The 16,212-nt window shown below is 43.1% G+C and overlaps 1 protein-coding gene across 4 annotated transcripts in view; it reads right to left on the reverse strand.

Annotated features, from left to right (window-relative positions):
* Positions 1–858: 858 nt before the first annotated feature.
* The window catches only part of ACYP2 (acylphosphatase 2), a 181,266-nt gene continuing 165,912 nt past the window's right edge, over positions 859–16,212 (reverse strand). For 3 of the 4 annotated variants that reach the window (XM_048842883.2, XM_048842876.2, XM_048842882.1), the window contains one exon: positions 859–1,565. In XM_048842883.2, coding sequence (XP_048698840.1) covers positions 1,451–1,565 — 115 coding nt within the window. In that variant the 3' untranslated portion in view covers positions 859–1,450. The remainder of the gene's footprint in view (positions 1,566–16,212) is intronic. The other variant, XM_048842880.2, reaches the window with a different exon arrangement.

Here is a 16,212-nt window from a genome sequence, read left to right on the forward strand (position 1 = left end):
GGAAATGCAAGATATACTCATCAGACAGAGGATGTTTCAGCTATTGAACTGATATTACACTTGGTCTTTGCCATTTACAGTTTGAATTGAACAAGGATTATTCATTATGACTTCAACAAAGAGTGCTTGTGGATAATTACAAAAGCCGTGTGTAGTTTGAACAATAATAATCTATAAATAACTCTTGTAATACGAGAACGAAATCTTCAGAGACTTATGTACAAAAGACCCAGTGAAAATAAATCTGGTTGTCAGCAGAAATACAAAGTTCTATATACATCTTGTGGTTCACGTGATAGCCAATCTCAAATATGCTGTGTTATGAAATTTAAAAAATGAATTTAATGCTTGAGGATGGTGGTGTATCAATGCCATCAGGACTGACTCTATATATCTCTAGAACATGTATGGATCAGCCAGTGGAGATGGCAGTGTAAGTTTCCACACAAAGCCTGCCAGTATGCTTTACTCCTGATTTGGAAGGACCATATCTAGGATTGAGGAAGTTCAGCCTCTGTAATGATGTATTTCTTGGCCTCTTTGCCTTAAATACCAAAAAAGACTTATCCAAGTGCTTAACTTTAAGCATTCACTTCAGTGGGACTACCGGTGCTCAATATGACGTACTTGGTTAAGTCTGTGCAGGATCAGGTCTTAAGTGATAACCCTAGTTAGTGGTGATTTTTGTGATGCAAATGCCTGGCCATTAGCTATGAGACTAAAGCCATCAACTCATATCATATAGGTCAAAAAATCAGATGGAAGTAACTTAGTCAATATTGATCCTGGCTGGGATTGGACAAAAGATCTATGAAAGACTATATATCTCTAAATCCCTTATCTTGAGCTACCCAGACATCATTATGGAAAGTTTTTAATCAGACTTGGCTGGGTACATTTTATAAGGCAAAATACATTTATTTTAGAACACTTGCTACAGCATTAACTAATTATTACAAATAATACAAGAGAAGTTTACAATTCATAGCATATAGGATATACTACTGAATGTTGCTGTGATCCTGTTTAAAGATTACTTAAAGTAGTTAAACATTTTTAATTATGTCACAGTGAAATGTAAGTTGTTTTTTAATTGTTTGTTTTTTAATCTATATAAATCAAATATTTTATTGGGCAAAGACTAGGTTCTTTATGATCATGTCTTACAAATTTCACTGTGCACTAGAATTTTCTGATTTTGTATATTTTTATTGATTTTTTTATACTTCCTTCTAAGTAAATTATATACAGATTGGCAATGTTGGTAAAGATTCACATTGTGAAATTTCTGATACAGTAACTGACAGCCCTACATTATGTAAAAGGGGTATTTTTATACTTTACTAAGAAGCAGACATAAAAAAAGTGCTGTCATGCTATTGCACGGAGGCACAGAAATTACTATGCAGCTGAAGCATTATAATTTTGTGCTTAAAGATTTCTTCCTCCATTAGTATCTCGTGCTAAATCCTGAGAAATCAAGCCTGGAGATCTCCTTCTCATTAAAAAAGTTGGTTCGGTCTATGCGAGAACTGGGACTTCCAACTTTACTCAGCCAGGCCTTCCTGAAAAACAAAATAAAAATAAAAGTATGTTAGAATAAAATGAACTGCACGAGTGGCATTTGCTCTTCTGTTGTGCTTTCTATTTAAAGGGCTTATGAAGTTCAGCTTTTCAATGCGGAAATTAGTCCTGATAAATGGTTTCCAAATATGTTGTTATCTCTCTCAGCTGTTTTTCCCCTTTTCTCTTTACAAGTAAGATAAAACTATTTAAATAGTAAATAAAATTGTCAGTGTTTCAAAATACATTGTAGAATATTACATACAATTAAATCTAGACTCTGAACAAAATTTCAGCTGAAGTAGGCTCCTTAAGGGTGTATTATTAAAATGACAGGTTTCGGAGAGCAGCCGTGTTAGTTTGTATCCGCAAAAAGAAAACGAGGACTTGTGGTACCTTAGAGACTAACAAATTTATTTGAGCATAAGCTGAAGTGAGCTCACTTCAGCTTATGCTCAAATAAATTTGTTAGTCTATAAGGTGCCACAAGTACTCCTTTTCTTATTAAAATGAGTACTCAGTTTTACCTATTTTAATTATGTCATTCATTATAATAGTATGTGTTTACAAAGTTAATAAAGTACTCATTGCAAGCACCCGAGGACTATATATCATTAAAAAAAACAGTAACAAGAAAGGATTATAATACCCTGGAATGTTTGAGTGGGTCAGAGAAACCTTAAATCAAACAGCATACAAACTACATTAAGAGAACATTATTGAGTTGCAAAGTCAAGTATTAAAAAGTTAGGAAATGCCAGAATTTAGGCTGTCTGTGCAACATTAATTCTGCCCTTGCATGCATGTGCGTAATGAACAGTCTTTAATTACATAAACACATTGTTTTTCCTTCAAATGACACTGAAATTAATAGGACTACTCCTGGAGTAAGGTACTACTCAGCATGAGTAAGAGTGGCAGAATCTGGCCTTTAGTTAATTCTTTGTTCCAGATAAGAATGAGCAAACCTTTCCAAATTTCTGTTTTCACAATACACTGTACAAATATGGTGCAGAAAAGTTTTTCTAAATTATCATCCTTCTCAGCATCACTCACAGTAAATGGATCTGAAATGATTTATCAACACTTAAACTTCCTAAGGGTTTAATTTATCTTATTTATTTGAGAGAATAAAATTTGTTAAAGTATTTTTATTTGTTTGGTTGGTTGGTTTTTTTTACCTTGCCATGAGGTACCTTTGACACTGCATGCCATATTCTTCATAATGATATTCTTATAATATGATTATAGCATAATTATGATGCACTTTATGCAAAACAGATCACATGAGATGTCATTGGAAAAGTTATTATTCACTGAATATTTTTATCCTATCTGTATGCATGTATCATTTTTCTATCTGAAGTTATGAATATTGACTATGTATCTGTATTTCAAATGTAGTTACAGTTGGGTAATGCTCACTAGGCAAGATGTTTTCAGTCTAGCTAGCTGGTTGGGAAAGGCCTATTCAGGGTAATGAGCCATTAGGGAAAATGACAGGCCTTAGGAGAAGCTTATGCCCCACTTGATAAGCCTTCCTGAGAGTACTCCAAACAGCCTGTAAGTAATGGCTGCTATGACTCCACAAGGTCATGTGACCAGGCCACATGACTCTGGACATTTTGGGGTGTCAGTGTTTTTCTACAAACTGAGTTTGGGACAAAGGGTTCCTGCCATATGCTAAAGCTATATGAGGCAGGGAGTGACATCATCTGTTGCTCTTCACTCCCCCACAAGAAGACTCCTGGAAATACCTGAGGAATAAAGACTGAACTGGGGAAGTGCTGGACCCAGGCTGAAGGGATCTCTAGCTTGCATATGAAAAGCCTGAGGATTCCAAGCTGTAAAGCAAGTACAGCTTGTTCCTTAAGAATCTGCAAGCCTGCTTGTACCCCAGCAGTCAGGGTGAGAAACTGCTAATTCATATCCAATCTATCTAGTATGTTAAGTTTAGTCTGCATTTTTTGTTTATTTGCTAGGCAATCTGCTTTGATCTGTTTGATATCACTTATAATCAATTAAAATCTATCTTTTTGGAATTAATAAACTTATTTTATGCTTTAATCTAAACCAGTAAATTTGGAGTGAAGTACTTGGGAGTCTTAGCTTAGGGGCCTGTTGCATTTCATCTCCACATTGAGGGAGGTATGAACTCTATGAGCTCATGCTGTGCAGTTCCCTGTGCAGTGCAAGATGGTATAATTTTGGGGTTTATACTCCAGTGGGGGGCTGCGTACCTGGGTTATCTTGGCTGTAGCCTCTCTACTGTTGGTTCATGCAGTGTCTGGTCAGAGAGCCTGCATGTAACTGCTGCTGGGTGTGTCCCTGCCTGTGTGAATGCTGGTGGAAGTGTAGGACCGGGAGTGGGTCTGCAGCTTGTCACAGCAGCACAGTGTGAGAGGGAGCCCAGGCTGGTGGGTCACAGGGCTCAGTGGTACCCCAGTTCCAGGTGGCACCCATCCAGGGGGGAACCCGTCACAGTACCAGTTACAGCAAACTCTTGTAAAGTGTAAGCTGGCTTTAGCCAGAGCTTCAGGCTACACATTGTATAGTATTGTGATTTTTGTCTAAAAATGAATACCTCTGATCCACAAAATACAGTACATCCTGTGTGTGCACTAACAGGATATAAAGATAGGTGATTGACTATTTTTTAGGAACTTACAGATATGAAAATAATGCAAATAACTGATGTGAGATTTAATAATCATGTTGGGTTTTACTACTAGAATGGCTCTACAAAGATCAAATAATTTCTCAAGATTCTAGATCATAATACAATCTACTAAAGCAAATGCAATAACAAAGTAGAATTCATTTTCTGTGTACTGCATCTAAAGAGGAATGCATTTTACATACATTTTTATTCATGACTAAGACTGTCTTAATTAAGTAATTGTTCACTTAACAAAGCAGTTAAAATATAAGATTTTATTCAATTCAATATGAATTTGAAGAGCTAAAGCAATTAAATTGTTGATTAGTTTTACTGAAAGTTACATTCAGCATTACACAAATAAAATATTCTTGCACTTAGACCAGGGCCAGCTCCAGCCTTTTTGCCGCCCCAAGCAGCGAAGGAAAAAAAACAAAACAAAACAAAAAGATTCATTGAGCTGCTGCCGAAGTGCCACCGAAGAGGAAGAGAGGGACTGCAGGGCCCACCGCCGAATTGCCACTGAAGACGCAGATGTGCCGCCCCGATGACGGACGGAGTGCCGCCCCTTTCTATGGGCCTCCCTAGGCACCTGCTTCCTTCACTGGTGCCTGGAGCCGGCCCTGACTGAGACTTATCTTGATATCTCCACCACGAGAACCACAAATCCATGGAGGCTTTAGACCTTGAACCAGCGCATGAAATACACCTGGGACATAGGCCACGTTTTATTATAGCCCTATCAAGAACCTGGGAAAAGTGTTGATAGGAGATCTTTTTATGTTGAATTTCTGACAATTCAATGTAATATCTGAAAGTGCCTCAGAGACCTTTGCTGGCTGTATGGAACAAGAAAGGAGTTTTCTATTACTTGTATTACAGCTGCAGAAACAATTCAGTGTTGCCACTAAAATGGTTAAATAAAAGCTTGTATTAATGGCCTGGCCCTGGACAACTAAACGTTATCCTTGCGGGCTAGTGTACAGATTCCTGGTTAGTGAGAAATCTCTAGTTCTAAAGGTTAGTTATGAAAGCAAATATGTGCCTAGAGCTCAAGTGTTTTGAGATATAACTTTAGGAGCTGTAAGAATGCACTTGGTGGGTTAGTGAAGCATGCATCCAAGATAGAAACGCCCTTATAGGAAGGCTCAAGCGAGGCTAAGTGGAAAGGGAAAGGTCCCTTACAAAATACCACACAGAACTAGGGAGAAGTATGTGTGTTCAGAAGGAACTGTCTGTGAGGACACAAGCCTTGATTTGGTCTATAACTGTTTATTGTAGATCAAATTAATATCCAATCTCTACTAAATGTTTACACAGATTTAGACCCAAAAGAGATTGTTCCCAAGGAGCTATGTGGGTTGTTAGTTGTGTGACTCCAGTGTGGTCACAACTTCTTCACACTGCCACCCTGCATAAACCTTGAAAAATTTACTTTGAACCAGTGCTTATAATGCATAGGTTTTGGTGTCCAGAGGAGGACTCTGTAGGACCTTCCTATCTGCTATGCTTCATTTAAAAATCCAGTGGTATTGTTAGTTATTTTTTTGAAAATAACCATTTGTTCTTTCAGCTCTTTGCCATGCCACCTAGCTTTAATTAAAATTCACAAAAATCTAGGGAACAGACCCTGGGAATCCGTACAATTGTCAGACATATGAAGTGTACAGAATCTTTGATTTTATTTTTTTAAGACCTTCTTCAAACCCTTTATATGTAACTATAATACATAGTATAATATCATGTATTCATTTGTAAAACAGTTTTGACTAGTATCAAAGTGCTTTGTAGAAAGACACACAGTAATGCAAATGTGTAGCAAGAATAATAGAATAAGGTGTGTGTGTGGGGTGGGGGGAGGGGAATATTTTCAAAGGGACTTTAAAAATGGAAAGAGAATTGATAACATGTATAGTTTGGTGAATTGCTGGAGCTCATGGCCAGTCTGATTGGGCAAGAAGCAGCGCACATGGGTCTGGTTATTAATGCAGATAAAACTAAGTCCCTGGTTATTACTATCACAGTCTCCAACTACAGATTACAACCAGCTCAGTATTAACCTATCCAGATGGAATAGTGAGCAGATGGCAACTGTCAAATACTAGGGCAGCATCAAAGATGAGTGCTGGAGGATACCTGAAAAACGTGGACACTTGTGAAGCAGCAGCTGCTGCCATGCTTTAGCCCTTTCAGTGGCCTCTGTGGCAATTATAACATCAAACTTGCTATGAAGCTGCAGATCTATAGAGCCATGGTTACACCACCGTTATTGTATGGCAGTGAAAAAGGAAGGCTGAGGAGTGGCCACTTGGTGTTTACAATTCTCATAGTCTTTGTCAGCTGCTCCATATTAAGTGACAGGACAAGATTCACAATGAGGTTGTTCATAGCTAAACCCACCAACCATCTCCATCATCACTGCTTTGGTTTTAGCAACTTTCTTGATATGGACATGTCACATTTAGTAGGATGGAAGACCAATGAATTAAAATGTGTTTACCAAGGAATACTGCTACATAGCCAGCGATCACGTGGTCACCAAAAGCTTCAGTGGATTCCAGTAAGATCACGAATTATGAACATTATGACCCCAAAACCTCTTTATGACCATTGCCAAGGGGGTTACAGGAAAATCCAGATTGTGTTATGTATTCTCTGGTTCACCAAAGAACGTCATATGAGTCCTCAAATGAAAGCTAGTGTCACACTGGTTATTAGTATCATTGTGAAATTTATGTACAAATACCATGTATTATGTCCCAAATTGATGGCAATAGAAGAGGTTTTAGAACAAATTGATAAACTGAGCCGTAATAAGTCACAAGGACCGGATGGTATTCACCCAAGAATTCTGAAGGAACTCAAATATAAAATTGCAGAATTACTATTGGTAATATGTTTCAGAGTGATAGCCGTGTTAGTCTGTATCAGCAAAAAGAACGAGGAGTACTTGTGGCATCTTAGAGACTAACAAATTTATTTGGGTATAATCTTTCGTGGGCTAAAACCCACTTCATCGGATGCATGCAGTGGAAAATACAGTAGGAAGATATATATATACACACAGAGAGAACATGAAAAAATGGGTGTTGCCATACCAACTATAACGAGACTAATCAATTAAGGTGGTATGATAATAGCCCACCTTAATTGATTAGTCTCGTTATTATTGGTATGGCAACACCCATTTTTCCATGTTCTGTGTGTGTGTATATATATCTTCCTACTGTATTTTCCACTGCATGCATCCGATGAAGTGGGTTTTAGCCCACGAAAGCTTATGCCCAAATAAATTTGTTAGTCTCTAAGGTGCCACAAGTACTCCTCGTTCTTATTGGTAATATGTAATCTATCACTGAAATCAGCATCTGTACCAGATGACTTTGGAAGGTAGTTAATGTAATGCCAATTTTTCAAAATGGCTCCAGAAGAGATCCTGGCAGTTACAAGCCAGTGAGCCTAACTTCAGTACTGGAGACATTGGTTAAAATTATAGTAAAGAACAGAAATACAGATAATCATGATTTGATGGGGGAAGACTCAACACAGTTTTTATAATGAGAAGTCATACCTCATTAATTTATTCAAATTTTTTGAGGCAGTCAGCAAGCATGTGGATAAGGGTGATCACTGTATTGACTGGTACTTGGATTTTCAGAAAGCCTTTGCCATCATCACAGACTCTTAAAGAAACTAAGTAGCCATGGGATAACAGGGAAGGTCCTCTCATGGATCAGTAAGTGGTTGAAACATAGGAAACAAAGATTAGCAATAAATGATCAGCTTTCACAATGGAGACAGGGGAATGCTGGGGTTCTGTACTGGGGCCTGTGCTATTCAACATATTCATTAATGAACTGGAAAAGAAGATGGCAGTTAAATCCTAGTGAGGAAAATAGAAAGGAGCATAAACTCTGGCAAGTGAAGAGCAAAAATATGAGGAAGGCCAAAAAAGAATTTGAAGAACAGCTAGCCAAAGACCAAAAATAATAGCAAATTTCTGTTTAAGTACACCAGAAGCAGGAAGCCTGCTAAACAACCAGTGGGGCCTCTGGCTAATTGAGATGCTAAAGGAGCACTTATGGGCGGTGCGTGAATTGCCGGCTGGGGGAGGCTAGCCCTCAGCCCCACCCCTTCTGCCCTAGACTCTGCCCCTTCTGCGCCCCTGCCGGGCACAGCCTTCCCCAGCCTCTGATACCCACCGCTCATGGGAACACTAAGGATAATAAGGTCATTGCGGAGAAACTAAATGAATTCTTTGTATCAGTCTTAATGGCTGAGGATGTGAGAGAGATTCCCAAACTGGAGCCATTCTTTTTAGGTGACAAATCTGAGGAATTGTCCCAGATTGAGGTGTCATTAGAGGAGATTTTGGAACAAATTGATAAACTAAACAGTAATAAGTCACCGGGACCCAGATGCTATTCATCAAGAGTTCTGAAGGAATCATAGAATCATAGAATATAAGGGTTGGAAGGGACCCCAGAAGGTCATCTAGTCCAACCCCCTGCTCGAAGCAGGACCAATTCCCAGTTAAATCATCCCAGCCAGGGCTTTGTCAAGCCTGACCTTAAAAACCTCTAAGGAAGGAGATTCTACCACCTCCCTAGGTAACGCATTCCAGTGTTTCACCACCCTCTTAGTGAAAAAGTTTTTCCTAATATCCAATCTAAACCTCCCCCACTGCAACTTGAGACCATTACTCCTCGTTCTGTCATCTGCTACCATTGAGAACAGTCTAGAGCCATCCTCTTTGGAACCCCCTTTCAGGTAGTTGAAAGCAGCTATCAAATCCCCCCTCATTCTTCTCTTCTGCAGGCTAAACAATCCCAGCTCCCTCAGCCTCTCCTCATAACTCATGTGTTCCAGACCCCTAATCATTTTTGTTGCCCTTCGCTGGACTCTCTCCAATTTATCCACATCCTTCTTGAAGTGTGGGGCCCAAAACTGGACACAGTACTCCAGATGAGGCCTCACCAATGTCGAATAGAGGGGAACGATCACATCCCTCGATCTGCTCGCTATGCCCCTACTTATACATCCCAAAATGCCATTGGCCTTCTTGGCAACAAGGGCACACTGCTGACTCATATCCAGCTTCTCGTCCACTGTCACCCCTAGGTCCTTTTCTGCAGAACTGCTGCCTAGCCATTCGGTCCCTAGTCTGTAGCTGTGCATTGGGTTCTTCCGTCCTAAGTGCAGGACCCTGCACTTATCCTTATTGAACCTCATCAGATTTCTTTTGGCCCAATCCTCCAATTTGTCTAGGTCCTTCTGTATCCTATCCCTCCCCTCCAGCGTATCTACCACTCCTCCCAGTTTAGTATCATCCGCAAATTTGCTGAGAGTGCAATCCACACCATCCTCCAGATCATTTATGAAGATATTGAACAAAACCGGCCCCAGGACCGACCCTTGGGGCACTCCACTTGATACCGGCTGCCAACTAGACATGGAGCCATTGATAACTACCCGTTGAGCCCGACAATCTAGCCAGCTTTCTACCCACCTTGTAGTGCATTCATCCAGCCCATACTTCCTTAACTTGCTGACAAGAATACTGTGGGAGACCGTGTCAAAAGCTTTGCTAAAGTCAAGAAACAATACATCCACTGCTTTCCCTTCATCCACAGAACCAGTAATCTCATCATAGAAGGCGATTAGATTAGTCAGGCATGACCTTCCCTTGGTGAATCCATGCTGGCTGTTCCTGATCACTTTCCTCTCATGCAAGTGCTTCAGGATTGATTCTTTGAGGACCTGCTCCATGATTTATATATATAGGAACTCAAATGTGAAATTGCAGAACTAATAACTGTAATTTGTAACCTATCATTTAAATCCGCTTCTGTAGCAAATGACTGGAGGATAGCTAATGTGATGCCGATTTTTAAAAAGGGCTCCAGAGGTGACCCTGGCAATTACAGGCCAGTAAGCCTGACTTCAATACCAGGCAAACAGGTTGAAACTATAGTAAAGAACAAAATTGTCAGACCCATAGATGAATGTAATTTGTTGAGGAAGAGTCAACATGATTTTTGTAAAGGGAAATCGTGCCTCACCAATCTACTAGAATTCTTTGAGGGCATCAACAAGCATGTGGACAAGGGGGATCCATTGGATATAGTGTATTTAAGATTTTCAGAAAGTCTTTGAAAGGTCCCTCACCAAAGGCTCTTAAGGAAAGTAAGCTGTCCTGGGATAAGAGGGAAGGTCCTCTCATGGATTGGTAACTGGCTAAAAGATAGGAAACAAATGGTAGGAATAAATGGTCAGTTTTCAGAATGGAGAGAGGTAAATAGTAGTGTTTCACAAGGGTCTGTTCTGGGACCAGTCTTATTCAACATATTCATAAATGATCTGGAAAAAGGGGTAAACGGTGAGGTGGCAAAATTAGCACATGATACAAAATTACTCAAGATAGTTAAGTCCATGGTAGACTGCGAAGAGCTACAAAGGGATCTCACAAAACTGGGTGACTAGGCAACAAAATAGCAGATGAAATTCAATGTTGATAAATGCAAAGTAATGCACATTGGAAAACATAATCCCAACTATACATATAAAATGGTGGTGGTTTTTTTTTTCTAAATTAGCTGTTACCACTCAAGAAAGAGATCTTGGAGTCATTGTAGATAGTAATCTGAAAACATCCACTCAGTGTGCAGCGGCAGTCAAAAAGCTAACAATGTTGGGAATCATTAAGAAAGGGATAGATAATAAGGCAGAAAATATCATATTGCCTCTATATAAATCAGTGGTACACCCACATCTTGAATACTGCATGCAAATGTGGTTGCCTCTTCTCAAAAAAGATATATTGGAATTGGAAAAGGTTCAGAAAAGGGCAACACAAATTATTAGGGGTATGGAAGAGCTTTTGTACATTTTCATAGATACTAAGGTCAGAAGGGACCATTATGATCATCTAGTCCGACCTCCTGCACAACGCAGGCCACAGAATCTCACCCACCCACTCCTGCGAAAAACCTCTCACCTATGTCTGAGCTATTGAAGTCCTCAAATTGTAGTTTAAAGACTTCAAGGAGTACAAGGAGAGATTAATAAGATTGGGAATTTTCATCTTGGAAAAGAAATGACTAAGGGGGGATATGATGGAGGTCTATAAAATCATGACGGGTTTGGAGAAAATAAATAAGGAAGTGTTATTTACCCTTTCTCAGAACACAAGAACTAGGGCATCACCAAATGAAATGAATAGGCAGCAGGTTTAAAACAAACAAAAGGAAGTATCTCTTCACACAACGCACCGTCAACATGTGGAACTCTTTGCCAGAGGATGTTGTGAAGGCCAAGATTATAACGGGGTTCAAAAAAGAACTAGATAAATTCATGGAGGATAGGTCCATCAATGGCTATTAGCCAGGATGGACAGGGATAGTGCCCCTAATCTCTGTTTGCCAGAAGCTGGGAATGGGCAACAGGGGATGGATCACTTGATGATTACCTGTTCTGTTCATTCCCTCTGGGGCACCTGATATTGGCCACTGTTGGAAAACAGGATACTGGGCTAGATGGACCTTTGGTCTGACACAGTATGGCTGTTCTTATAGTGATACGATGAACAGTGAAGGCGCAAAGTTTGCAGACAATAGACAAATTTTCAAGATAGCAGTGGAGTGAAACTTTAGACATCTGTCCCTGGCATGTGGTTAATGTACAAAATCATGATTTGCAATAAGATAATGGAATTGATGTATGTTATTAGTGTGTTGTTAGAACTCAGTTTGTACTAGAACACTGATCCAAAGGCAATATCTCCAAGGTATGGCAATGGGTTATGTAGCCTTTTATATCTAAGTCTCTGGTTCAAGTCCAGGCTAGATCAGTAAGGGCTCATGGCTGATCCGTGGCCCATGTGAGAGGAGTTGGTGGTGTCCACATAACAAAAAAGAACACTACTGGCGGACTCAGAGGCATACAGTATGGAGGTCGAACTTCCCTCTTATGCCTTTAGGTGGTCTTCTGGAAATGGTTTGAAACATGCTTATGGAGTGGTAGGAGTTGTGATATTGGGGACTGCCTGCAAGCATGCTGCCCAGACACAGAGTCTGGGCAGCATGCTATGCATAGGCACTGACTCCGTGGGGACAAATTAGCGGGTGCTCTGCACCTACCAGTATCCAAGCTCCTCTCCTCCTTCCCCCAACAGCATGCCACGTCCCTGCTCCTCTCCCTCCCTCCCAGCGCTTCCTGCCCCCACACCACCTAACAGCTGTTTGGAGGAGCTTAGGACTTTCCAGGAGGGAGGGGGAGGAGTGGGAACACAGCACGGTCAGGGGAGGAGATGGAGAAGAGGCAGGGCAGGGGCAGGGACTTGGAGGAAAGGTGTTGGAATGGGGGCAGGAAGGGAGCAGGGCTGGGGTGAGAAAAGACAGGGTGGGGTGGGGACTTTGGGGAAGGGGTGGAATGGGGGTGGGGTGAGGACGGTGTCGGGGTGGGGCCAGAGGCCGGGTAGGGGCGGGACCAGGGGGTGGGGTCAAGCACCCACAGGGCAGAGGGGAAGTCAGCGCCCATGATGCTATGAACCTCTTAGTGTCATGCACAGCCAATTGGAACCAGACATAGAATAAAGCAAAGCTCTTGCAAGCACTTTAAACACTGAGTGATCAATGAACACTGCAGGAGGGGGGAACATTTACATTTCAGCTGCATGTTTTGTACTTGCTCAGGGACAAAGGGCTTCTCCAGGGCTTGCAGCCTAGCATCTTTCAGGAATCCTATGGTCACTTACAATTAAAAAGAAAATGAATCTATCAAATGTGGGAGAGGTTGTGTGCAGGTAAAATTTCAGATATATACATAGTGCATCTGTCCCATGATGAAACAAGCATGAAGGCATTTCCATACCCAGACTGATTTTTACAGTATTTACAGTATTTAACCATATTTGTCTCTCCCCCTCCCCCACCATCAGTACTGGCGGTTCCTGTTGCTGGCTGGATCACGGCTCGCCAGGCACCCACCCACCAGCGGTGAGTGGGGGGCGGTCCAGTGGCCGATGATGGGGGTGGGTGTGCAAGGCTGATGGTGGGGTGAAGTTGCAGCACGCAGGGCCTGCTGCTCCCCCTGCTGGTCCATGAGTGCAGCCCCTGCTGCATGCCAGCTCTCGGCCACCAGGGCCCCACCCCCCATCCCATTTCCGGCTGGCACCGGCTGCACACTGCAAGCTGCGGTGGCTGATGAGTGCAGGCAGGCGCCAGGTGGCAGCTGGCTACATGTCATCTCTGCTGCCCTTTATGTGCTTCTCCACTCGCTGTCCTCTCCATGTTTTGCCCCTTCACCCTCCAGCCCCGCTGCTCCTCCAAATCCCCCCTGGCAGGACGCATCCCACTCCCAGCACTGTGCAGAGAACCAGCTCCTGATTGGAGCGCTGAGCTCACCAGCAGCCTGGCTGGCAGGCTCCTCCCTTCCCCCACTGCCTCAGGCTGGGCTGGTGCCTCAGAAAGCCCAAGACACTCTGGCTCGGAGCGCTGGCCAGGAGGAGCCAAGCCCTGCATATGCCAAAGCCCCCCACAGCGCTAGCAAGGGGAAGCCTCTCCACCCCTCAGCTAAGCTCTGGAGTGGTGGTGGGGAAGCAATTTCCAGCCTGTTTGCGCCCTTCACAGCAGCCCCCGAGGGAGGGACTTAGCACCCTCTTCACCCCATGCCCAACCCTGGGTCCTGCACCCAGGAAGCGTGGGGTTGCTCTGTCCTGTCCTCTAGGCACCCTCCCCTGCTGAGTCACCTCTCTGGCTGGGTTCACTGAAGCCCCTGCAGTCAGGTTCCCTGGGCCCTGGTGCACAATGCATCCTTAGGGCTTAACCCCTTCCTGCCTGCACTGTAGTTGGGGGACAGGAGGCGGCTGGATTATGTTGGTGGCCAGCAGCAGCCTGGAGGTGTTAGCTGCCTTTCAACACTGTGCGGGCAAGAAGGAAAAAGCTGCTTCCAGCCATGGGGGTGGGAGGAGAAGAGATGAGCTCTGCAAAGACACGGGCCAGGTCATTCCCCCGCCCCTTTGGCTGGAAGCAGCTCCCATCCCTTCCCTCCCACACAGTGCCGAAAGGCTGCTGCTGGCCACATTCTGGTGTGAACCCTGAAGGAAATTTGGGGAGGGAGGGCATGTGACCCTGCATGGCCCCCCCTCACCACGTGTTGCCTCGGGAAGACACGGTGCTAGGTACCAGGAGAGGCAAGTCTGGACCGGTGGCCCAGCCAGGCATGAAGGGCTGAGAGCACCCGGCAGGGAGGGTCGGGTCAGTCGATCACCACTCCCCGTGTGAGAGAGGTGTATGGGAGTGTGTGTGTGTGTCCTCTCTCCATGTGAGCCTTAAAGATAAGAAGGTAAATAAAAAGAATCCAACTACTCAGTATTTCTTTCTCAGTCAACCTGATGTTAATTTGAACGTTTTTTGAATGTTAATTTGAACGTTTTTACTGCATAGTTCTGATGGATTGCCATTGAATTCACTTGAATATGAGTAATTTTACCAGGTGTCCCATATTCAGAATGAAAATATGGTCACCCCAGTTAAATGAAATGGAACCAGGTTTCGAAGGTGATCTAAGCACAAAGGGTTGGGGACTCCAGGCTTTAGAAAGGGCTACCTAGGTGTGATTGCCTCTTTCATGTTAACATGGGTGGCGGGTGAACCCCCACCTTGGGTAGGCTAGCCAGCTGACCACGTCCCTTTTGCCCAAGGCCCTGCCCCCCACATGCCAGAGCCCCAAACCGTGCCCCCCCATAACAGGAAGACCCCTAAAGGCCCTCTGGCGACTGGAGGAGCCCTGACCTCCCTACTCCAGCCACGACAGGTGCCCCTCCCCTTGCCCCCAAGCACCAGTCCGGTCCCAGCCACACCGAGCCAAGCCACCACCACCACCACCACCCTGAGTTGCCGGCTCCCCTGAGACTGGCCGAACCGAGCCACCTCACTCCCCTGCCAGACTCTCCCATCCACCGCTGGCTCGCCGCGTTCCCTCCTCACTTCCCCGCCCCCCGGGGAGGAGGGACCCAGCGAGCAATGGCGGGCAGGCAATAGCAGCAGCCAGTTGGGGCCTCGGGGAAGGGGCAGGGCCACAGCAGCCCAGGTGTCTGGCGGTGGGTCCACGGCTTAGCCTTCCCTGGTCTATTGTACCTGCTGCCCATGCATGTTAACTACAGTGTTGTTTACTAGCACAACAGTGTAACAAGAGGTAAATATGCACTTTATATAGAATGAGAAATAGAATCTGAAAAAGGGAACACTGAGCTGTTAAACTTTACTGTTTTCAATTAGCAAGGATAGAATATTTGAGATTGCATTTTGAAGATTGTATTTTTAAGTGAGTGAGTAAACCAACATTTCAAACATTTAAGTACTCCTATAGTGTTGTCTTAATAGAAAACACTATTGCCAACCTCAAGCCTTCAAAATTCATGACTCAGACCCCCACGTCATGAGATTGGTTTTAAATAATGAGACTTTACAAATAATAAATGTGGGGTTCTTTTTGTTTGCTTTCTGGTTTCCGAGTCTTTAGGATGCACTTGCTTCATGTTTGCAGGCTTTTCTCCACACTTATGAGGGCTAGAAACTTACTTTTATTTTAAATGAGAGTGGACATTCTCCTTTCATCAATAGTCTCCAGGAACTTGGGTTTAAAAGAAAAAATTTGGGGGACTCTCACAATAAAACAGGGACAGTTAGCAACACTATGATAAGCTTGCTTTTTTTTTTAATATGAACATTATGTGTGCATGTGCGCGCACCCACACAGAGAATAAGGCAGGACCAGAAGATGTTATGAGACCATCACATAAATTGAGTATTAACATTTACAAAAATATCTGCATAACAGCTTTTGGTAAAGTTAACATGCTAGAGATGTTAACCCCATCTATAGTACAATTCAAACTAGGTCAGAGAGGACCAGGTTTTTAAACACAATTCTTGCCTGCAAGCATGGGCAGTGGGTATAATAGGCCAGGAGAGGTTCTGCCTCCCCTG

Source organism: Caretta caretta, chromosome 3, assembly GCF_965140235.1.
Source record: "Caretta caretta isolate rCarCar2 chromosome 3, rCarCar1.hap1, whole genome shotgun sequence".
NCBI classification, from domain to species: Eukaryota; Metazoa; Chordata; order Testudines; family Cheloniidae; genus Caretta; species Caretta caretta.